Source organism: Canis lupus, chromosome 1 (assembly GCF_048164855.1).
Source record: "Canis lupus baileyi chromosome 1, mCanLup2.hap1, whole genome shotgun sequence".
In the NCBI taxonomy this organism is placed as follows: Eukaryota; Metazoa; Chordata; class Mammalia; order Carnivora; family Canidae; genus Canis; species Canis lupus.
Window position 1 is genome coordinate 114,797,359 of NC_132838.1, and position 23,104 is coordinate 114,820,462.

At 56.4% G+C, this 23,104-nt stretch overlaps 2 protein-coding genes across 2 annotated transcripts; one reads left to right on the forward strand and one right to left on the reverse strand.

The window, feature by feature from the left end:
* Positions 1–8,244: 8,244 nt before the first annotated feature.
* LGALS7B (galectin 7B) lies at positions 8,245–10,399 on the reverse strand. Its single transcript, XM_072778859.1, has 4 exons — positions 10,255–10,399; positions 9,766–9,854; positions 8,821–9,022; positions 8,245–8,412 (listed from the first exon to the last, which is right to left on the reverse strand). The coding sequence occupies exons 1-4, from the start codon at positions 10,357–10,359 to the stop codon at positions 8,299–8,301; spliced, it is 510 nt and encodes a 169-aa protein (XP_072634960.1). The 5' UTR covers positions 10,360–10,399; the 3' UTR covers positions 8,245–8,298.
* A 10,195-nt stretch (positions 10,400–20,594) lies between these two features.
* LOC140606060 (galectin-7-like) lies at positions 20,595–22,750 on the forward strand. The gene is made up of 4 exons (XM_072778872.1): positions 20,595–20,739; positions 21,140–21,228; positions 21,971–22,172; positions 22,583–22,750. Exons 1-4 carry the CDS (start codon positions 20,635–20,637, stop codon positions 22,694–22,696), a joined length of 510 nt encoding a protein of 169 aa, XP_072634973.1. The 5' UTR covers positions 20,595–20,634; the 3' UTR covers positions 22,697–22,750.
* The last annotated feature ends 354 nt before the right edge of the window (positions 22,751–23,104 follow it).

The window sequence follows — 23,104 nt, forward strand, 5'->3', positions numbered from 1 at the left end:
ACCCTTCAACCATTCATCTGGCCATCCATCCATTCAAATATCTAACCATGAGAAGCCTAGGTGGCTCAGTAGTTGAGCATCTGCCTTTGGCTCAGGGCATGATCCTGGAGTCCAGGGATCCTGGACATTGGGCTTCCTGCAGGGAGCCTACTTCTCCCTCTGCCTGTGTCTCTGCCTCTCTCTCTCATGAATGAATAAATAAAATCTTAAAAACAACAATAACAACAAATATCTAACCATTCATGTATTTACTCATCCATCTGTCTTTCCATTCAGCTGTCCTTACATCCAGCTCTCATTCACGTATTCATCTCTTCATTCTTCCGTTTGTCCATGCAAATCTCTGTCTTCCATCACATCTATCCATCCCTCCTCCATATGCCCATTCATCCCTCTGTTCAGCCATCCATTTCCTTATTCTCTATCCTGTCATCCATCCATCTCTTTAGGAACTACACTTCCATCCATTTCCAACTGTCTGTGCATTTATCTCTCATTTCATCTCTCCCTCCTTCCATAACCATCTGCCATCCATTCAATTATCTTCTTACAATGTCATTCTTTTTAAGATCTTATTTATTTATTCATGAAATACAGACAGAAAGAGAGAGAAAGGCAGAGACACAGGCAGAGGGAGAAGCAGGCTCCATGCAGGGAACCCAATATGGGACTTGATCCCCAGACTCCGGGATCAGGCCCTGAGCCAAAGGCAGACGCTCGACCACTGGGTGACCCAGGCCTCCCATAGTCATTCTTGTTGATTTAATCATGTGTTGATTTATTTACACTTTAATTCACCCATTCATTCATTTCTTTATTCATTCACTCACTCACTCACTTATTCACATAGCCATTATTCAGGCATTTCTCGGTGTCTATTCCTTCCTTCCTTCATTCATTCAGTTTAATTTCTCATTTATTCTTCTAATCTAATTCTCAAACTTGGATGTCATCTGGGGAGCTTTTAAAAAATATTGATACCTGACCCCAACCCAGACCATTATTAAGTTAAGCCATATAAATATGCCATTTTTTTGTAGACTAAAAGTCACTAATTTCATATGTTCTAGCCTAGTAATTCAGTAGTGGGTCCTAGGGATCAATATTTTTCTTAAACTCTACAGATGATTCTGCCTCTTTGGCAAACACTGGTCAAGGATGTACTGTAGGCCCTCAGACCTGGAATGGATGCTGAGGAGATTGGGAAAGGATGAGGGCTGACCTGGGCAGCCTCCAGTCTGAGATGTTCTTTTCCTCCTTCTTGGCCACACGGGAGGGGAGACTACTCTCTTTTGCCCCTGGGATGGCAGTGGAGAGACAAATCAGTAGCAGAGCCTGGAGGGGCCAGCCTGGAGCTCCTCCCAGAAAAGCTGGAGGGGTCATGTGTAGTTTTCTATCACTGCTGCAACATGTTTGAAGAAATAATGGCTGCAAACTTACCAAAAACTCATGAAAGGCATTAATTTATAGATCCAAGAAGCTCAATGAACTACAAGTAGGATAGACACAAAGAGATCCACACCTAGATCCATCATAGACAAAACTGCTGGAATAAAATAAAAGACACAGAAAATCTTGAAAGCAGGAAGTGAAAAACAGCTCATCACATAGAGGGGAACAGCAGTACAATTAACAGCTAACTTTTGTAGAAACAGTGAAGGTCAGAAAGTAATTGAATGATTCAAAGTGCTGCTAAGAGGGCAGCCCCGGTGGCGCAGCGGTTTAGCGCCGCCTGCAGCCCAGGGCGTGATCCTGGAGACCCTGGATCGGGTCCCATGTCGGGCTCTCTGCCTGGAGCCTGCTTCTCCCTCTGCCTCTCTCTCTCAATCTGTGTCTCTATGAATAAATAAATAAAATCTTAAAAAAAAAAAAAACAAAGTGCTGCTAAGAAAAATAAAACTGTTAACAAAAAATTCTATATTCAACAAAATGTATTTCAAAATGAAAGCAAAATAAAGACATTCTCAGGTGAACAAAAGCTCCGAATTCATTGCTAGTAGAACTGCTCTCTAGGAAGTCGTTCACACCAAAAGAAACTGACCTCAAGCAAAAACTTAAATCCACAGGAAGAAACGAAGAGCCTCAGGAAGTACAAGTATGCAGATAAATATTTTTTAAGTCAATAAATATATTTTTCTGTTTACTTATTTTTTATTTCTTTATAGTTTTTGGTTTATTTTTCTTAGTAATCTCTACATCCAATGTGGGGCTCCAACTCATGACCCCAATATCAAGAGTTGCATGCATGTTCTTCTGACTGAGGCAGCCAGGTGCTCCTCTTCTGATTTCTTTTAAAAATTATTGTATAAAATTAAGACTATAATACACTATGTTGTAGAGTATATCACATATCTGTATGTGATATATTTGAAAATAATAGCATACAGTGGGGTGGGAAATAGAGATATATGGAGCAAAGGTCCTATATTCCACTGGAATTAAGGCAGTATTAACTTAAATTTGACTGTGGTAAGTGGGACGCCTGGCTGGCTCAGTCAGTAAAACATGCAACTTGATCTTGGGGATGTGAGTTTGAGCCCCACGCTGGGTGCAAAGATTACTTAAAAATGAAATCTTTATTTTTTATTTTAAAAAATTTTTTTTGAAATCTTTATTTTTTAAATAAAATCTGTATTTTTAAAAAGAAAACATTTAAAAATAAGTAAGTAAGTAAGTAAATAAATAAATAAATAAATAAATACAGTTGACTGTGATAAGTTCAGATGTGTTTTGTAACCCCTGGATGACCACTTAAAAACCAGCTTTCAAAAAAATACTGCTAAAAAAAATCAGTAGAGGAATTTGAATTGTTCACTGAAAATTGTTTAACACCAAAGAAGATAGTGAAGGATGTTTTTTTTTTTAAGATTTTATGCATCCATTCATGAGAGACACAGAGAGAGAGTCAGAGACATAGGCAGAGGGAGAAGCAGGCTCCCTGCAGGAAGCCTGATGCGGAACTCAATCCCAGGACCCCAGGATCATGTCCTGAGCCAAAGGCTGATGCTCAACTACTGAGCCACTCAGGCTCCTGTTAGTGAAGGATTAACAGAGTAAAAACGAATAGCAAAAAAGGTAACCAGGAAGCCAATTATATCAACGATTACATCAAATGTAAATGAAATAAACATTCCAATCAAAAGGCAGAGACTTGCCATAGTCAGCAACCAAGGTGGCCTCCAAGGGTGCTCACACCCCTGAGAACTCCCCTCCTAAGCTGTACCTGGCTTGATGTGTTTAACTAACAATACGGCAGAAAGTTAGATTGTAAGAGACACTTCCGCTTCTCTCACTCCTGGATCGCTCCTCTTGGAGGAGTCTCACTTCTGGAACAGTCGTGTGTAATAGCTTATGTGACAAGTAGCTGAAAACTGCTGCCAACAGCCATGTGTGTGAGCCTCCCCTGAGGATGCTCCACTAGTCTGAGTCAAGCCTTCTGCGCAGAGATTGCAAACCTTTTCTGTAAGGGCCACCATGGTGATCTAGGGATCTAGCCTCCACCACAGCCACTGAACTCCACTGAAGAGGCCCAAAAGCCGCCACTAGGCAGTACGGAAATGCAAGAGCCTGGCTGTGTTCCCATAAAACCTGAGTTATGGACACTGAGATTTGAATTTCATATAAATTTTAGTATTATGAAATATTCTTTTTATTGTTTTCAGCTATTTAAAAATGTACGACCTATTAGCCTGTGAGCCATACCCAATCAGGCAACTAGTGGGTTTGGCCACAGCCAGAGTTTTTGAAAGCCTCTTTCAGATGACTGCAACTCCACAGACAGCTTGAATGTAACTCCGTGGAAAAATCAGAGCCACAACCACCTTGGTGAGCCCCTCCTGGATCCTAACTTCAGAAACTGTGTAAAATCGTAAAAATTTTATGGTGCTAAGTTATTGGGTAATTGATTATGAAGCAATCCATTAGTAACATATCATCAGACTGGATTAGAAAGCAAGATTCAAGTGAATGCTGTCCATAAAAACACACTTTAGATCTTAGACACCAATAAGCTGAAAGTAAAAGGATGAGAAAAGATAAATCATGGAGGCACCTGGCTGGCTTAGTCTGAGAGGTGTGGGACTCTTGATCTTGGGGTCATGAGTCTGAGCCCCATGTCAGGTGTAGGCATTACTTAAAAAAAAAAAAAAAAAAAACTTAAAAGGAGATATACCATACCAACAATAACCATAAGAGAGGAAGAAGGACAAAATTACTATCAGACACAATAGATGTTAAAAGATGTATCTCTCACGAATAAATAAATAAAATCTTTAAAATGGGGATGGGCACCTGGGTGGCTTGGTGGTTGAGTGTGTGTGTTTGGCTCAGGTCATCATGCCGGGGTCCTGGGATCGAGCATCCGATTCTGAGCATCGATTCAGGTCATGATGTCATAGTGGAGGGATCCATCCAGAGTCAGGCTTATGCTCAGCACAGAGTCTGCTTCAGATTTTCTCTCCCTCTCCCTCCCCCGTTGCCTCTATCCTGGCTTTCCCATGGACTTGCTCTCTCTCTTTCTCTCTCTCTCTCAAATATATAAATAAATAAAATATTTTATTTTATTTTTTTATGATAGTCACACAGAGAGAGAGAAAGAGGCAGAGACACAGGCAGAGGGAGAAGCAGGCTCCATGCACCGGGAGCCCGACGTGGGATTCGATCCCGGGTCTCCAGGATCGCGCCCTGGGCCAAAGGCAGGCGCCAAACCGCTGCGCCACCCAGGGATCCCTTTTTTTTTTTTTTTATGATAGACATAAAATATTTTAAAAAACAAAAATAATAAATTGCAGTGTCTGGCAGGCTCAGTAAGTAGAGTACGTGACTCTTGATCTCAGGGTCATGAGTTCAAGCTCCATAACAGGCATGGAGCCTATTTTAAAAAAAAGAAAGAACGAAATTGTACCAGAGACAAAGAGGGACATTTCATAGTGATGAAATGGACAATAAATACATATATACACACATATAATAAATATATCAAATATATGTATCAAGTAAAAATGTATACTAACAGATCCCAAGGGACACCTGGGTGGCTCAGTGGTTGCGCATCTGCCTTTGGCTCAGGTCGTGATCCCCAGGTCCTGAGATCAAGTCCCACATCAGGCTCACTGCAGGGAGCCTGCTTCTCCCTCTGCCTATATCTCTGCCCCTCTCTCTCTGTGTCTCTCTTGAATAAATTTTTAAAATCTTTAATAAAAAAAATAAACCACTGGGAAATCAGGCTTCATTTTGTCTTCTCAAGTATGCTCCACACCCAGCATGGAGCCCAACTCAGGGCTTGAACTCATCACCCTGAGATCCAGACGTGAGCCAAGACCAAGAGTTAGGCACTTAACTGATGGAGCCACCCAGGCACCCCATTTAAAAAAATATATTTTATTTACTTATTCATGAGAGACACAGAGAGAGAGGCAGAGGGAGAAGCAGCCTCGCAGCGGGGAGCCCGATATGGGACTTGATCCCAGGACTCCAGGATCACTTCCTGAGCCAAAGGCAGGAGCTCAACCACGGAGCCACCCAGGTGCCCCCTGTTTTTTTAATTAATCTTATTAAGGTTGTTTTTAATATCAATTTTCTTTTTTTAAATGTTTTTTTAAAATTTTTATTTATTTATGATGTCACACAGAGAGAGAGAGAGAGAGAGAGAGGCAGAGACACAGGCAGAGGGAGAAGCAGGCTCCATGCACCGGGAGCCCGATGTGGGATTCGATCCCAGGTCTCCAGGATCACACCCTGGGCCAAAGGCAGGCTCTAAACCGCTGCGCCACCCAGGGATCCCTCAATTTTCTTTATAATACACACAATAATAAAATTCAGCCTCTGTAGGTGTACAGTCCATGAATTTTGGCAAAACATATAGTTGCATGACCCCTTGGTCATACAGTCAAGGCACAGAATGTGTCCCTCATCCTCTTTCCCAAGCACACCCTTGGCACCTGGAAGCCAGTGATCGGCTCTCTATTCTCATTACAACGTAGTTTCACCTGCTCTAAAATTTTGTATAAAAATACTTTTTTTTGTTATGCGAACCGTTGTAAAGTAATTTTTCTTCCTACACGCATTGGAGAATGAGTTGATAACATGCTTCCTTATCACCTTCAAATACCTGATTGTGTATTTTATACAAACAAAAACATTCTGGGGATCCCTGGGTGGCTCAGCGGTTTGGCGCCTGCCTTTGGCCCTGGGCATGATCCTGGAGTCCTGGGATCGGGTCACGCGTCGGGCTCCCGGCATGGAGCCCGCCTCTCCCTCTGCCTCTCTCTCTCTCTCTATGTCTGTCATAAATAAATAAATAAGTAAATCTTAAAAAAAAAAAAAAAAAAAAAAAAAAACCAAAAAAAAACCATTCTGCTTGTCTGCTGCAAGACAAAGGTGAAAATCAAGAAACTGGGCAGCCCGGGTGGCTCAGCGGTTTAGCGCCGCCTTTGGCTGGGGCCTGATCCTGGAGACCCCGGAAGGTCCACGTTGGGCTCCCTGCAGGGAGCCTGCTTCTGTCTCTGCCTCTCTCTCTCTGTGTCTCATGAAAAAATAAATAAAAGCTTTAAAAAAAAAAAAAAAGAAAATCAAGAAATTAACAGGGGTGCCTGGGTGGCTCAGTTGGTTAAGCATCTGATTTTGGATCTGAGTTTCAGGCCTTGACCTCAGGTTTCTCAGTTCAACCCAGCATCGGGCTCCAAACTGGGCGTGGAGCCTACTTAAAATGTTGAAGTTTCATAAAATAAAAAATAATGATAATAAAAATTAACAGGGGAGCGCCTGGGTGGCTCAGGCCCTTAAGCATCTGCCTTCGGCTCAAGTCATGATCTCAGGGTCCTGGGATCAAGTGGTGAGCTCGGCTCCGCTCAGCTAGGACCCTGCCTCTCCCTCTCCCTCTGTCCCTCCCCCCACCTCTCATGGTTGCTTGCTCTCTCTCTCAAATAAATAAATAAATAAATAAATAAATAAATAAATAAATAAAATATTTGATAGATAGAGGATAGATAGATAAAATTAGCTGGGATGGATCACTACGGTCTAATCTAAAAACCCCAACTACCTTTACCAGTTGTGCCAATAAATGCTCTTCCTTTCCATCAATTACTTCTGAAATTTGTTCCCTAGGAATGTGTCATATCTATAAAATTTGTAGTTGATTACAAGTACTTGAACGGGCAAATAAAAATAAACACTAAGTCATTCAACAATGACCTCCCTAGTTCCATGAGGGAATTCAGACTTTCTCTGGTCCACCCGGCGAGAGGGATCCCTTCCTTACAGGGCCCACCCAGAGACACTGTCTCAAGGGCTCCGGGAAGGGGTGCTTTTCCCTAAAGGATCTCCAGGGGCAGAAGCGGGATCCTGAAAAGACTCCGATCCTACGCTCGCTCCGCTTCATGTGAGGTCGGGCGCGGTCAGGACCTAGGGCGCCGGTGGTTGCAGACGGCTCCGCCCGGGCGGCCCGGGGATGGGAGGTCCGGCTGCCGGGCGGGCTCCGGGCCAGAGCGTCTTCCGGGACGTGGCTCCCGACGGGCCCGCGCGGACCCCAGGCCACCGCCCTGAGAGGGAAGGCACCAGCGCCGCCCGCACCCGGGTTGGCTCCATCCACAGCGGGGCACGCGGCCAGTGCGGGCGGGGACCCAGCCGCCGCCTCCGATCGGAGCCGCCGCCTGCCGGGGGTGACGGCGTCTGCGCGGGGCCCCCACCCGCCCCCGAGGGCGCTCGGGCAGAGCCAGGGCCCGGCCGCCCAGGCGCCCAGAAGGAAGGAGGGTGCGAAGGGGCGGGGACCGCGGCGGGGCCCGGGGCCTGATGCCGTGTCTCCTCGGCTCGGCGGGGAGAGGCGGCTCCGTGCGCGTCTGCCCCGCGGCGCCCCCGCGGCCCCCACCCCGCGCCAGCCGCCGGCCGGCACCCGAGGGGCAGCGGGCGCACAGCTGGCGGGGAGGCAGGCGCCGGGGCCCGTCGGGGCGCAGCACCCGTCTCCGTCCGCTGGGGTCGCGGGGGCCCGGCGAGCGGGCATCGTGCCCCGTTGGGCCGGCCTGAGCGCGCTCCAGCCCCCGGGGCGGCCCCCGCACTCCCGCCCGGGAAGACGCGCCCCACACGCCCGCCCGGATCGCGACTCCCGACGCCTCCCGGCCCCGCCGTCGGCCCAGAGCGGGGCTCGCGTGGCGCCTCGGCCGCGGAGCCAGCGGTGACCCGGCGGCCTTCGCCCCTCGAGCCCGCTGTCCGCGTGGACGCGCAGGGGACACACACGCAGACCAGGCGCACACGCGCGGAGGCTTTATTTGCGCTGCGGGGCGCCCGGCGCCGGCCGCGGGCTCAGAAGACGCTCACGGACTCGAGCTGCAGGTCCCCGCCCACCTCCAGGAGGCGCACGCGCGCCGGCGGGATCCGGTAGCGGAAGTGGTGGTACTCGGAGTCGCCGACCACCGCCTGCGGGGCGAGGGGCCGCGCTGCAGGGCCGCGCCGTGACCCGCCCCCCGCCGGGCTCCTCGGGCTCGTCGCCCCCCGCCCTGCGCCCTGCCCCGCTGGGGGACCCCCGCCCTGGGCACCGGGCCTCGCTCGCGGCTCCGTGCCCTGCCACGCCCCTGCCCTCTGACACCAGTGCGGATGCGCTGGGGGAGGGGAGGGGAGAGGGGAGGGGAGGGGGAAGGGGAGGGGAGAGGGGAGGGGAAGGGAGGGGAGGGGAGGGGAGGGGAGCGGAGGGGAGGGGGGCCCACCCCCACCCCCACCCCGCCCTGCTGGCTGCGCTCCCACCTCCGCCGGCAGCCGCCCCGGCTTCCCTGCGGGCGGGGCCTGGGTCTCGGGGTGGGGGGGCCGCCTGGGGGAGCAGGGACCCACCTTGAAGCCTTCGTCCGTGGCGATGAGGAGCACGTCGAAGGGCTGCCCGCGCTGGAAGGGGATGCCCGTGCCTCGCTCCTCGCGGCCCCAGGCGCCCTGCTCCAGGGTGTTGAAGACCACGGTGGACTCATCCAGGCGGGGATTGAAATGCAGCGCAGCCTCGCTCCCCGGGGCCTCGCCGCACAGCAGGTTCACGTAGAACCTGGTGGGTGGTGGGGGGAAGGGGGTGCGGAAGGACCTCAGGGGCCTCGGGCCTGGCTCCCCTTTACCAGAGCACGGACCAATATAGAGACCGGGAACGGCGCACACCACAGGGAGGGCTGTAGACTGCGGCCAGGAACCCAGATTCCGGGGGACCCAGAAACTTCTAGGTGGACACATCCACCACACGAGGGTCACCGTGCAATGGCCTGGGTCCCCCTCGATTTCCAAAGCCTCTGAGAGTTGCCGTGAGTCATGGTGCCAATGGCCAGGGTGCTCCCCATTCCTACACTATCCCCTTTCCTACAAGGCTGGGAACAATACCATGGACCCCATCATTCCTGGTTTCCCCAAACTCCTACTGTAGCCGACCCCGATGTCTCAGGGCTGACTGCGTGGGTTTCCCAGATGCCCCAGGCACCCCCCCCCCCCCATCACAGGACATATTTGCAGAGTTCCTGGGGATTCCGGCTGGGAGGCGGAGGACTACAGGCAGGAACCCTGAGATTGCCCTGGAGCCCCAGTTTCCTAGGGACACACGGGCACCCCAGCCTGTACACAGCCATGGGACACAGAGTGAAGACCTGAGATTCCAGAAAGTCAGCCAAGGTCTGGGGATTCCAAGCCCCTGGGGGACAAAGGTGGCCCTGGCATCCTCGGGTCTGGGCTGGAAGTGTTGGGGTGAGCTGAGCCTGGACAACTCCCACCCCGACTGCTGGGCCCCTGCTGGGCCCCGGCTCTCACCTGCCAGCCTTGTTCGGGACCACACCCCGAATCCTCATCACAGTGCCGACTCGGATGCCCTCGGGCAGCGAGGTCTTGTGGGGCACGTTCTGCAGGAGCAGCGGCGGGGAGTCCGAGGGGAGCAGGGGTGCAGGGGAGAGATGCACAGGGGTCACCCCAGGGAGCAAGCGACCAGGACCCCGATCAGCACAATCAGGGAGAAGAAAGGCCCCAGAGAGAAAGGGGAGAGGCAGAGGCAGCGGCAGAGGTGGAGAGAGACACGGATCAGTGGAGACAGGGAGACCCCGAGGGAGCCTCCAGGGGCACTAGGAGCCCTGGGACGGGCTGGGTCAACCCAAGAGCCACAGCCCAGGCTCTTCAAGCACCCCTGGCACCCGCTTTCTCCTTCCCAACAGGCCACCTCAGGCGGGCCCAGCCCCTGCCCTAGTCCGGTGGGCCTTGGGTCCAAGCCCCCCCAGCCCCCCAAGCCCCCGGCCCCGGGGCACTCACAGAGCTCCCTGCCATGGCTGGGCTGCGGGGGCAGGCAGTGGCGCTGCTGGGGATGGCTGCTGGGACCTCATATGAGGCGGGGTGTGGCAGGCCTGGCTGACTCATCCCCCCCCTTTCCACGCCCACCACCCACACCTGGCACAGACCCTGGCCCTGGGGCCACCTGGCCCAGCACCCCATCTCTGGGGACCAGGATTCCCCTCACTCCCTGCTCCTTTGAGCTAATGGTCCTAATGACAGATCCCAGGGAACCACCAGGGCCAGAGGGGACCCGGGGAGCCCCCGTCCAGGCAGCCCCCTTCCTGCAGCTTGGCAGCCAGAAGAGAGTATTTTGCCCATTTTATCTGGGGAGACTTGGCCCGAGGGGCCGCGCCGGGGGCTGGAAGCGCGGGCCCCCTCCCAGGCTGGACCTCCCGCCCAGGGCTGGGCTGCACCCCGACAGGCCGCCTCAGCCCCCCCCAATCCTGACCCCGCACCGACAGCCACAGGACAGGGGCTCCCAGGGGCCGGGGCTTCGCCTGAGGGGCGCCTGGGGCCCGGGGGCCCAGAGCAGAGGCCCGCACCCAGGAAGTGCTCCCGGAACGTGGTCCAAAGAAGGAGTCACTCAGACTTGCCAACTGGGGCCACTGCCCAGCGTCGGGGCGCGCCTGCGCACTCGGGACCCCTGCGCTCAGCCCGGCCTTAGGGGCATCGGCGCCCCCATTCCGCACACAAGGAGCCGGGCTCAGAGGGGGAGGCTGATGCCCAGAGGCCCTGGCCCGGCCTCCGCAGTCCCTGTGGCCCTGCCTTCCCTCGGCCCGGGCAGTGTCTGTCTTGTGCCTCAGTCCCCAAGGGTGCGCTGGGCCCCAGCCCCGGCCGTGCCTCTGGCTCCCACTGCCTCCCCCAGGTGTCCCTGTCTGTCCCTCCCTCCAGACTCCCGAGCTCTGTCCTGTTCCACCTCCCAGGGCTGCCCGCACCCTCCCAGCCAGCCAGCTCCCAGGGGCAGGGACGGCAGGGGACGGCTGTCCTAGGCCGCCCACACCCAGACCCAGGAGGATGACAGCAGCCTGGGACCCTCCACCCCAGCCCACTGCCAGCCCCACAGCCCGGGCCCCACAGGAGCGCTCCAGGATAGGAAGGGTGGGGTCAGAGGGAGGAGCTGGCAGATGGGTCTGGAAGGCAGGGAAGAGGCAGGTGGGGCAGCTGAGCAGAAACCCCTCCTAGCAGCCAGCAGCCCTCCTCCCCACCTGCGCCACCTGCTCCCCGCTCCCACTCCTGCCCCACCCCGCAGAGGCAGGAGGCCTGGGGCAGGGAACACAGTGGAAACTCTGGGTGGTGACAGCAGACCCAGAACCTGATCCACCGCCTCACTGTCCCCCAGGCCTCCCAGACTCTCCATCCTCCCACCACGCGAGGCACCCAGGTGGGGCACAGCTTGGGAGCCAGGGCCTCGGAGAGGGAGGCCGAGTACTTGTGTTTGGGGGGGCCCACAAGCACCCCCAGTTTACAGGGGAGCACACTGAGGCCCAGAGAGGGGCAGCCTCTCAGCCTACGCCACAGGGCAGGGAAGCGCCCAGCGCTGGGTGGGGCCGGCATGGGCCAGGCCAGGCCATGGGGACTCCCAACCCAGGGCCCAGGGGCCCGAGATGTCCCAGGGTGATGGGCCCACCCCCCACATCAGGGTGTCCACTCTCTGGGCCCCGCCTCTGGGGCGGGGATGGCAGCCCCTGGTCCTTCCCTGGGCTCCTCTTCGCGCCTGGAGATTTCTCCCCGCGTGGCCGCCCTGCAAGTCCCAGCTTGACTTGGGTGCTTGGCCCAGCGTTTGCCCGTGATCCCTTATGGCGCTGGTCGCTGGCCCATGTCTCAGCTGGGCTCAGAGCTGCGCGCCCTGCTGCGTCCTTGTTCTCCTCTGTTCATCATCCTCCCATCAGTTCCGGAATGATATTTGCGGGAGCAGTTTTTTCATTTCCAAGGAAGTAGTGAATGTGTTTGTTTCTCAATACTCTCACTCCTCCCCCCCCCCCCGCCCCCGCCCCACCAGCTGTACTTCCCAGGGGAAACGTGCTCAATGCGCAGGGTGTTGCAGATTGTCGACCAGGGTTCTGGGCTTTGTTTTTCGTTTTTGTTGGTTTGTTTGTTTGTTTGTTTGTTTGAGATTTAATTATTTGAGTGAGTACAGAATGAGAAACACACAGAGAGAGAGCAGGATCGGGTGGGGGTGCACAGCAGGCTCCCCACTGAGCAGGGAGCCCAATGTGGGTTCCATCCCAGGGCCCCGGGATCCTGACTTGAGTTGAGGCCAGACGCCTACTCGCCTGAGCCACCAGGCGCCCCTGATGGGGCGATCTGCCGAGTGTGCAGACGTGAGCCACCGCCACCCCCATGGAGACTCCTGGCCCCCCCAGACGAGCCAGCCCCCTCCGCTGCTTAGGAAGCCACCGCCACCCCTTGGCAGTTCATGGCCACAGGGTTCACTTGCCATGACCCTCAAGAGGAGGGGTGAGCAGACTGAGCGGCCCGCCCCCGGCCTCCTTCGGGAAGCTACTGGGGTCAATGCAAAGGAACTCACTGTACCCCCGTCCCTGTCCCAGTGTCCAGTGTCGTGGGCACTGAAGATCCCAGGCTCTGCCAGCGGCAGCTTGTTGGGGGCTCCGGCTTGTTTGTGGTTCCCGGGGAAGACCATGCAGGGGCTGCGTGGTTTTGTACAGGGCCATTCAAATGCGGGAAGGACACCTCTCTAGCCTATTTCTGTTTTTCTTTTCTTTTTGTTTTTTTTTGTTTTGTTTTGTTTTGTATTGTTTTGTTTTTGTTGTTTTTTCTTTTTGAAAGAAAATTTGTTTATTCCTGAGAGACACAGAGAGAGGCAGAGACACAGGCAGAGGGAGAAGCAGGCTCCATGCAGGGAGCCCGATGCGGGACTCGATCCCAGGACCCCGGGATCACGCCCTGAGCCCAAGGCAGCCGCTCAACCACTGAGCCCCCCGGGGGTCCAGGCTGACTAGGTCTTAGGCCAGAATCCAGTGCAAGCCTCTCAGCTATTTATAGACAGTGCATTTCCCCCGGCGGGTCCCTGCAGATGGGAGGCAGTTTCTGTCGCCTTTGTCCCATTGATAAACTGAGCTCAGGGAACTCTCTTCCATATTCGAAGCTGCACCTGGGAGTTTACCATGGATTCAGGTCTAAGTGTTTCCACTTGTTCCAGCACATTCTTCCAAGTCACAGGAATAACGTATCCGTGCCTGAGCTGGAGACACCCTGACTTTCTCTTTCTCCTCATCTCTTTCCATCTTTCCTTTCTTTCCTCCCTCTCCCTCTCTATCTCCCTTTCCCTCAGACTGCTTGAGAGTCTTCCTCCCTCTGCCTCTTCCCTCTCAAACTGTAAAGACGTTTTTAAAATAAATAAATAAATATCCCTTCTGAGCAGGGAACCCCATGGGGGATCAATCCCAGGATGCAGGGATCATGACCTGAGCCAAAGGCCACCACCGACTGAGCCACCCTGGCGCCTCAGTAAAATCTTTTAAAAATCTTTTTTATTTTATTTTTTAAATCTTTTTTATTATGTTAAAGCATACAAATATAAAATTACCATGTTAATTGTGTGTTTCTTTTTTTAAAAAAGACTGTATTTGTTTGAGAGAGATGGAGCCAGAGCAGAAGCAGGGGACGGGGTAGAGGGAGAGGGCTAGGGAGAAAGAGGGGGACAAGGTGACTCCCTGCTGAGCGGGGCTCCATCCCGGGGCCCTGAGATCATGACCTGAGCTGAAGTCAGACACTTAACCGGCTGAGCTGCCCCGTGTTACTTGTTTTTTAAGTGTACAGTTGAGTGACACAAGTACATTCACGTCGTTGTGCGGCCACTGATTCCTCACTCCCACAGCCCCTGGCCCCCAGCCTTTACTCTCTGTCTCTATCAATTTTTTTAAAAGATTTATTTATTTATTTATTCATGATAGACATAGAGAGAGAGACTTAGGCAGAGGGCGAAGCAGGCTCCACGCCAGGAGCCCAACGCGGGACTCGATCCCGGGTCTCCAGGATGTCGCCCTGGGCCAAAGGCAGGCGCTAAACCGCTGAGCCACCCAGGGATTCCCTATCTCCATGAATTTTTAAAAAGATTTAGTTATTTATTTGAGAGAGAGAGAGATTGAGGGAGAGTATGAGCAGGGGGAGGGTCAGAGGGAGAAGCAGGCTCCCCGCTGAGCCAGGACCCCTGCTGATGTTTGGAAGCTTAACTGGCTGAGCCACCCGGGCACCCCTGTCTCTATGAATTTACTACCCCAGGGACCAGGTAGGAATGCAGTCACACTGTTTGCCTTTCTGTGACAGACGAGTATTATTATACACACAAAAGTTAAAGAAATACAGGTGTAAATACATGCGTGTATGTTGAAGGGTGCCCCATGTGCCACCCCAAAATATGCCCCGTTAGTGTAAGGATTATTTTGAACTAATAGCACTTGCAAAATAAAAGAGGCAAGAAGGCCACTTAAAGTCCTATTTGCTTCCTGAGAACAGGGGAGAAAATGTCCCCTGTGCCAGACACTAACCCTGGGCCAGTAGGAGAGTCACATTCTCCACCCCAGTTGAGACCTAGAGAATTCTATACAAATAGGCCTTGTAAAAGTAATTCCTCTCTGCCTTTACCCACCCCACAAATTAGGGACTTCTCCGCAATTACCCCTGTTGTTAGCTTAATATAAAAGCACAAGACTTTAGGGTCACCTGGGTGGCTCAGTGATTGAGTTCAGGTCATGATCCCAGGGTCCTGTGGTCAAGTTCCACATCGGGGTCCCCGCAGGGAGCCTGCTTCTCCCTCTGCCTGTGTCTCTGCCCCTCTCTGTGTCTCTCATGAATAAATAAATCAAATATTTAAAAATAAAAAAGCATGAGGGTTTAGCGATTTCTTAGAGGCTTTGTTTCCTGAGGAGGCCTCAGGTGGCCGGTGACATAAGTGCAGGTGCCTTTCTCCTGTCGACCTGCTGGATACATCAGTTCGCTTCTTGGGCGCTGCTGAGAAACCCTGGGAGGGCAGAGGCACAGGGTCGGGCTCCCCTCCAGGTGCAGACCCATGTCAGGATTCCCACATCCCTCCCCCCCCCCCCCCCGGGTCCCCTGAGGAGGCACCCCAGGGGACTCTGCCCCAGTCTTGGTTCCTAAGGCTTGTGCCTTTCCCTACAACAGAAACTCCTAGGGATGGCTGTTTGCGAGCTCCCAGGGGATGTGCCAAGGCAAAAGATGTGCCAGGGAGAGCTTCCTGTGTCAGAGGAGAAGGAAGCGTTCACAGTGCTGGGGTGGGACAGCCCCACCAGCTGGCACGGACTCCCACAGGCTGATGGGGGACAGGGAGCGTCATGCGGAATGACACCGTGAGTAATCCCGAAGCCCTCCGTCCCTACTGATCTGTCATCTTACCCTGTCGGGGATGCTATGACCAAAGTACCACCAACCGGAGGGCTTAGAAAAACCACAAATTTATTTCTCATGCTTCTGGAAGCCTGCAGTCAACACCGGCATATGCGGTGTCCAGTGAGAACCCGATTCCTGGTTCATAGATGGCCTTTTTTTTATTTTAAAGATTTTTATTTAAAAAAAAGATTTTTATTTATTTATTCATGAGAGACAGAGAGAGAGAGAGAGAGAGAGAGAGAGAGAGAGGCAGAGACACAGACAGAGGGAGAAGCAGGCTCCATACAGGGAGCCCGACCTGGGACTCGATCCCGGGACTCCAGGGTCATGCCCTGTGCTGAAGGCGGCGCTAAACTGCTGAGCCACCCAGGGATCCCCCATAGATGGCCTTCTTGTCCTGTGTCCTCACATGGCTGAAGGGGATGAAGTTTTGGAATATGGGTGAGGTTTAGTGGGGTGAGGTCCGGAGCCAACGACCAAGAAAGAATTCTTGAGACATTTTGGTGCAAAATGGTGGTTTTATTAAATCCCGGGGGACAGGACCCGTGGGCAGGAAGAGCTGCTGCCCGGGGCCTGGGAGGGGTGGCTGATTATGTACCGGGGAGTCGGGAAGGGTTTGAGGATAGTGCACTCTCAGGAATTTCGGGAGCAAGGTCTCCAGCACCTTGAGGGGGTAGCTATTGTTGGGAAAAGGGCACTTATTACCGTCTAATAAAGCCTGAGTCATCAGACCCTTCAGATGTATGTTGGTGGGCCATGTGCTTGGGGGACGATTGCCAACATATATCTTGGGGATTTAGAGATAAAGGAAATTTCTAAAGGAATTTGTATATGTGAAAGTAGACTCACAGGATCCTGGGGGTCGGGCTTAGGTTGCTTTTTGCCCTTAGCAAAGTATGAAGATAGAGGCAGTTGAGTCCGCGGAGGAATGTTCCTTTGCCTGTTTCAAGGACTTGTCAATGTGCCACCCTGGGCTCATGCTTTGTCCTCAGCTAGTCCTTTGTTCCTCCATCAAAGGGGCAAAAGAGCTCCCTGGGGTCCTGGTATAAGAGCACCAGCCCCACTCATGGGGGCTGGGCCTTCATGACCTCATCACCTCTGAAGGCCCCACCTCCATATACCATCCCACTGGGGATGAGGCTTCACCCTAGGAATCTGGGGGGACACAGTCTATAGCAGATGTGAATGATGAAATGATAAAGTTTAGTGAAGATTGTGACATTTGCATCATTTCCCAGCACTTCCCACAAAACGCTGACTAATGACAAAGAACAAATGGGTGATTTCATGGTGGGCCAGGCTGGGAAGTACCACTAGTGACGTGATCTAAGTTAATCCACCCACCACAGGATACGAGGAGGTGGTGGGCACCTTGATGGGATGCACACGGTGTCCCTTCTGTGGGTCCTCTGCCCAAAGCTTGTAACCTGACTCTAGTGATGGGGATACCTCGACCTCCAATCTTCCCAGGTGTCCTGGTCTTCAAGACAAAGGAAGACTAGGGAGTCATTCCACGCTGAAGGTAACAGAGGCCTGACTCCAACATCAACACCAGGTTCTGAATTTCTCACCCACTCCCACCCAGGTGCAGAGGACCACCCTCTTCTGAGCACCCTTGTCACCAGCTCTGATGCCACAGTGGGACAGCAGCCCTCAGCCCACTACTGTCGCCCCAGAACCCTCCCCCACCGGGGCACCACGTGAGCAGCCCACCTGATGGCTGTAGGACCCAGTCCCTCAGGGGTGGTGAGAAGGAAGGAAGGGAGGGAGGTGGGGAAGCAGGAAGGAGTCAGGAGGGAGGCAAGGGGGGAGGAAGGAAGGAAAGAGGAAAGATGGAAAGATGAGGAGAAAGAAGAAGTCAGGGTATCTCCAGCTCAGGCACGGATACGTTATTCCTGTGACTTGGAAGAATGTGCTGGAACAAGTGGAAACACTTAGACCTGAATCCATGGTAAACTCCCAGGTGCAGCTTCGAATATGGAAGAGAGTTCCCTGAGCTCAGTTTATCAATGGGACAAAGGCGACAGAAACTGCCTCCCATCTGCAGGGACCCGCCGGGGGAAATGCACTGTCTATAAATAGCTGAGAGGCTTGCACTGGATTCTGGCCTAAGACCTAGTCAGCCTGGACCCCCGGGGGGCTCAGTGGTTGAGCGGCTGCCTTGGGCTCAGGGCGTGATCCCGGGGTCCTGGGATCGAGTCCCGCATCGGGCTCCCTGCATGGAGCCTGCTTCTCCCTCTGCCTGTGTCTCTGCCTCTCTCTGTGTCTCTCAGGAATAAACAAATTTTCTTTCAAAAAGAAAAAACAACAAAAACAAAACAATACAAAACAAAACAAAACAAAAAAAAACAAAAAGAAAAGAAAAACAGAAATAGGCTAGAGAGGTGTCCTTCCCGCATTTGAATGGCCCTGTACAAAACCACGCAGCCCCTGCATGGTCTTCCCCGGGAACCACAAACAAGCCGGAGCCCCCAACAAGCTGCCGCTGGCAGAGCCTGGGATCTTCAGTGCCCACGACACTGGACACTGGGACAGGGACGGGGGTACAGTGAGTTCCTTTGCATTGACCCCAGTAGCTTCCCGAAGGAGGCCGGGGGCGGGCCGCTCAGTCTGCTCACCCCTCCTCTTGAGGGTCATGGCAAGTGAACCCTGTGGCCATGAACTGCCAAGGGGTGGCGGTGGCTTCCTAAGCAGCGGAGGGGGCTGGCTCGTCTGGGGGGGCCAGGAGTCTCCATGGGGGTGGCGGTGGCTCACGTCTGCACACTCGGCAGATCTCCCCATCAGGGGCGCCTGGTGGCTCAGGCGAGTAGGCGTCTGGCCTCAACTCAAGTCAGGATCCCGGGGCCCTGGGATGGAACCCACATTGGGCTCCCTGCTCAGTGGGGAGCCTGCTGTGCACCCCCACCCGATCCTGCTCTCTCTCTGTGTGTTTCTCATTCTGTACTCACTCAAATAATTAAATCTCAAACAAACAAACAAACAAACAAACCAACAAAAACGAAAAACAAAGCCCAGAACCCTGGTCGACAATCTGCAACACCCTGCGCATTGAGCACGTTTCCCCTGGGAAGTACAGCTGGTGGGGCGGGGGCGGGGGGGGGGGGGAGGAGTGAGAGTATTGAGAAACAAACACATTCACTACTTCCTTGGAAATGAAAAAACTGCTCCCGCAAATATCATTCCGGAACTGATGGGAGGATGATGAACAGAGGAGAACAAGGACGCAGCAGGGCGCGCAGCTCTGAGCCCAGCTGAGACATGGGCCAGCGACCAGCGCCATAAGGGATCACGGGCAAACGCTGGGCCAAGCACCCAAGTCAAGCTGGGACTTGCAGGGCGGCCACGCGGGGAGAAATCTCCAGGCGCGAAGAGGAGCCCAGGGAAGGACCAGGGGCTGCCATCCCCGCCCCAGAGGCGGGGCCCAGAGAGTGGACACCCTGATGTGGGGGGTGGGCCCATCACCCTGGGACATCTCGGGCCCCTGGGCCCTGGGTTGGGAGTCCCCATGGCCTGGCCTGGCCCATGCCGGCCCCACCCAGCGCTGGGCGCTTCCCTGCCCTGTGGCGTAGGCTGAGAGGCTGCCCCTCTCTGGGCCTCAGTGTGCTCCCCTGTAAACTGGGGGTGCTTGTGGGCCCCCCCAAACACAAGTACTCGGCCTCCCTCTCCGAGGCCCTGGCTCCCAAGCTGTGCCCCACCTGGGTGCCTCGCGTGGTGGGAGGATGGAGAGTCTGGGAGGCCTGGGGGACAGTGAGGCGGTGGATCAGGTTCTGGGTCTGCTGTCACCACCCAGAGTTTCCACTGTGTTCCCTGCCCCAGGCCTCCTGCCTCTGCGGGGTGGGGCAGGAGTGGGAGCGGGGAGCAGGTGGCGCAGGTGGGGAGGAGGGCTGCTGGCTGCTAGGAGGGGTTTCTGCTCAGCTGCCCCACCTGCCTCTTCCCTGCCTTCCAGACCCATCTGCCAGCTCCTCCCTCTGACCCCACCCTTCCTATCCTGGAGCGCTCCTGTGGGGCCCGGGCTGTGGGGCTGGCAGTGGGCTGGGGTGGAGGGTCCCAGGCTGCTGTCATCCTCCTGGGTCTGGGTGTGGGCGGCCTAGGACAGCCGTCCCCTGCCGTCCCTGCCCCTGGGAGCTGGCTGGCTGGGAGGGTGCGGGCAGCCCTGGGAGGTGGAACAGGACAGAGCTCGGGAGTCTGGAGGGAGGGACAGACAGGGACACCTGGGGGAGGCAGTGGGAGCCAGAGGCACGGCCGGGGCTGGGGCCCAGCGCACCCTTGGGGACTGAGGCACAAGACAGACACTGCCCGGGCCGAGGGAAGGCAGGGCCACAGGGACTGCGGAGGCCGGGCCAGGGCCTCTGGGCATCAGCCTCCCCCTCTGAGCCCGGCTCCTTGTGTGCGGAATGGGGGCGCCGATGCCCCTAAGGCCGGGCTGAGCGCAGGGGTCCCGAGTGCGCAGGCGCGCCCCGACGCTGGGCAGTGGCCCCAGTTGGCAAGTCTGAGTGACTCCTTCTTTGGACCACGTTCCGGGAGCACTTCCTGGGTGCGGGCCTCTGCTCTGGGCCCCCGGGCCCCAGGCGCCCCTCAGGCGAAGCCCCGGCCCCTGGGAGCCCCTGTCCTGTGGCTGTCGGTGCGGGGTCAGGATTGGGGGGGGCTGAGGCGGCCTGTCGGGGTGCAGCCCAGCCCTGGGCGGGAGGTCCAGCCTGGGAGGGGGCCCGCGCTTCCAGCCCCCGGCGCGGCCCCTCGGGCCAAGTCTCCCCAGATAAAATGGGCAAAATACTCTCTTCTGGCTGCCAAGCTGCAGGAAGGGGGCTGCCTGGACGGGGGCTCCCCGGGTCCCCTCTGGCCCTGGTGGTTCCCTGGGATCTGTCATTAGGACCATTAGCTCAAAGGAGCAGGGAGTGAGGGGAATCCTGGTCCCCAGAGATGGGGTGCTGGGCCAGGTGGCCCCAGGGCCAGGGTCTGTGCCAGGTGTGGGTGGTGGGCGTGGAAAGGGGGGGGATGAGTCAGCCAGGCCTGCCACACCCCGCCTCATATGAGGTCCCAGCAGCCATCCCCAGCAGCGCCACTGCCTGCCCCCGCAGCCCAGCCATGGCAGGGAGCTCTGTGAGTGCCCCGGGGCCGGGGGCTTGGGGGGCTGGGGGGGCTTGGACCCAAGGCCCACCGGACTAGGGCAGGGGCTGGGCCCGCCTGAGGTGGCCTGTTGGGAAGGAGAAAGCGGGTGCCAGGGGTGCTTGAAGAGCCTGGGCTGTGGCTCTTGGGTTGACCCAGCCCGTCCCAGGGCTCCTAGTGCCCCTGGAGGCTCCCTCGGGGTCTCCCTGTCTCCACTGATCCGTGTCTCTCTCCACCTCTGCCGCTGCCTCTGCCTCTCCCCTTTCTCTCTGGGGCCTTTCTTCTCCCTGATTGTGCTGATCGGGGTCCTGGTCGCTTGCTCCCTGGGGTGACCCCTGTGCATCTCTCCCCTGCACCCCTGCTCCCCTCGGACTCCCCGCCGCTGCTCCTGCAGAACGTGCCCCACAAGACCTCGCTGCCCGAGGGCATCCGAGTCGGCACTGTGATGAGGATTCGGGGTGTGGTCCCGAACAAGGCTGGCAGGTGAGAGCCGGGGCCCAGCAGGGGCCCAGCAGTCGGGGTGGGAGTTGTCCAGGCTCAGCTCACCCCAACACTTCCAGCCCAGACCCGAGGATGCCAGGGCCACCTTTGTCCCCCAGGGGCTTGGAATCCCCAGACCTTGGCTGACTTTCTGGAATCTCAGGTCTTCACTCTGTGTCCCATGGCTGTGTACAGGCTGGGGTGCCCGTGTGTCCCTAGGAAACTGGGGCTCCAGGGCAATCTCAGGGTTCCTGCCTGTAGTCCTCCGCCTCCCAGCCGGAATCCCCAGGAACTCTGCAAATATGTCCTGTGATGGGGGGGGGGGGTGCCTGGGGCATCTGGGAAACCCACGCAGTCAGCCCTGAGACATCGGGGTCGGCTACAGTAGGAGTTTGGGGAAACCAGGAATGATGGGGTCCATGGTATTGTTCCCAGCCTTGTAGGAAAGGGGATAGTGTAGGAATGGGGAGCACCCTGGCCATTGGCACCATGACTCACGGCAACTCTCAGAGGCTTTGGAAATCGAGGGGGACCCAGGCCATTGCACGGTGACCCTCGTGTGGTGGATGTGTCCACCTAGAAGTTTCTGGGTCCCCCGGAATCTGGGTTCCTGGCCGCAGTCTACAGCCCTCCCTGTGGTGTGCGCCGTTCCCGGTCTCTATATTGGTCCGTGCTCTGGTAAAGGGGAGCCAGGCCCGAGGCCCCTGAGGTCCTTCCGCACCCCCTTCCCCCCACCACCCACCAGGTTCTACGTGAACCTGCTGTGCGGCGAGGCCCCGGGGAGCGAGGCTGCGCTGCATTTCAATCCCCGCCTGGATGAGTCCACCGTGGTCTTCAACACCCTGGAGCAGGGCGCCTGGGGCCGCGAGGAGCGAGGCACGGGCATCCCCTTCCAGCGCGGGCAGCCCTTCGACGTGCTCCTCATCGCCACGGACGAAGGCTTCAAGGTGGGTCCCTGCTCCCCCAGGCGGCCCCCCCACCCCGAGACCCAGGCCCCGCCCGCAGGGAAGCCGGGGCGGCTGCCGGCGGAGGTGGGAGCGCAGCCAGCAGGGCGGGGTGGGGGTGGGGGTGGGCCCCCCTCCCCTCCGCTCCCCTCCCCTCCCTTCCCCTCCCCTCTCCCCTCCCCTCTCCCCTCCCCTTCCCCCTCCCCTCCCCTCTCCCCTCCCCTCCCCCAGCGCATCCGCACTGGTGTCAGAGGGCAGGGGCGTGGCAGGGCACGGAGCCGCGAGCGAGGCCCGGTGCCCAGGGCGGGGGTCCCCCAGCGGGGCAGGGCGCAGGGCGGGGGGCGACGAGCCCGAGGAGCCCGGCGGGGGGCGGGTCACGGCGCGGCCCTGCAGCGCGGCCCCTCGCCCCGCAGGCGGTGGTCGGCGACTCCGAGTACCACCACTTCCGCTACCGGATCCCGCCGGCGCGCGTGCGCCTCCTGGAGGTGGGCGGGGACCTGCAGCTCGAGTCCGTGAGCGTCTTCTGAGCCCGCGGCCGGCGCCGGGCGCCCCGCAGCGCAAATAAAGCCTCCGCGCGTGTGCGCCTGGTCTGCGTGTGTGTCCCCTGCGCGTCCACGCGGACAGCGGGCTCGAGGGGCGAAGGCCGCCGGGTCACCGCTGGCTCCGCGGCCGAGGCGCCACGCGAGCCCCGCTCTGGGCCGACGGCGGGGCCGGGAGGCGTCGGGAGTCGCGATCCGGGCGGGCGTGTGGGGCGCGTCTTCCCGGGCGGGAGTGCGGGGGCCGCCCCGGGGGCTGGAGCGCGCTCAGGCCGGCCCAACGGGGCACGATGCCCGCTCGCCGGGCCCCCGCGACCCCAGCGGACGGAGACGGGTGCTGCGCCCCGACGGACCCCGGCGCCTGCCTCCCCGCCAGCTGTGCGCCCGCTGCCCCTCGGG

What these genes read in the sequence shown, in the direction of transcription:
- LGALS7B (XM_072778859.1), bottom strand. Translation starts at nt 10,359, where the DNA reads ATGAGTCAGCCAGGCCTGCCACACCCCGCCTCATATGAGGTCCCAGCA. An exon ending in CAGCCATGGCAGGGAGCTCT is followed by an intron (nt 9,855 to 10,254) that starts GTGAGTGCCCCG and finishes CTGCTCCTGCAG; the next exon opens with AACGTGCCCCACAAGACCTC. An exon ending in CCACGGACGAAGGCTTCAAG is followed by an intron (nt 8,413 to 8,820) that starts GTGGGTCCCTGC and finishes CTCGCCCCGCAG; the next exon opens with GCGGTGGTCGGCGACTCCGA.
- LOC140606060 (XM_072778872.1), top strand. Translation starts at nt 20,635, where the DNA reads ATGAGTCAGCCAGGCCTGCCACACCCCGCCTCATATGAGGTCCCAGCA. An exon ending in CAGCCATGGCAGGGAGCTCT is followed by an intron (nt 20,740 to 21,139) that starts GTGAGTGCCCCG and finishes CTGCTCCTGCAG; the next exon opens with AACGTGCCCCACAAGACCTC. An exon ending in GTCCCGAACAAGGCTGGCAG is followed by an intron (nt 21,229 to 21,970) that starts GTGAGAGCCGGG and finishes ACCACCCACCAG; the next exon opens with GTTCTACGTGAACCTGCTGT.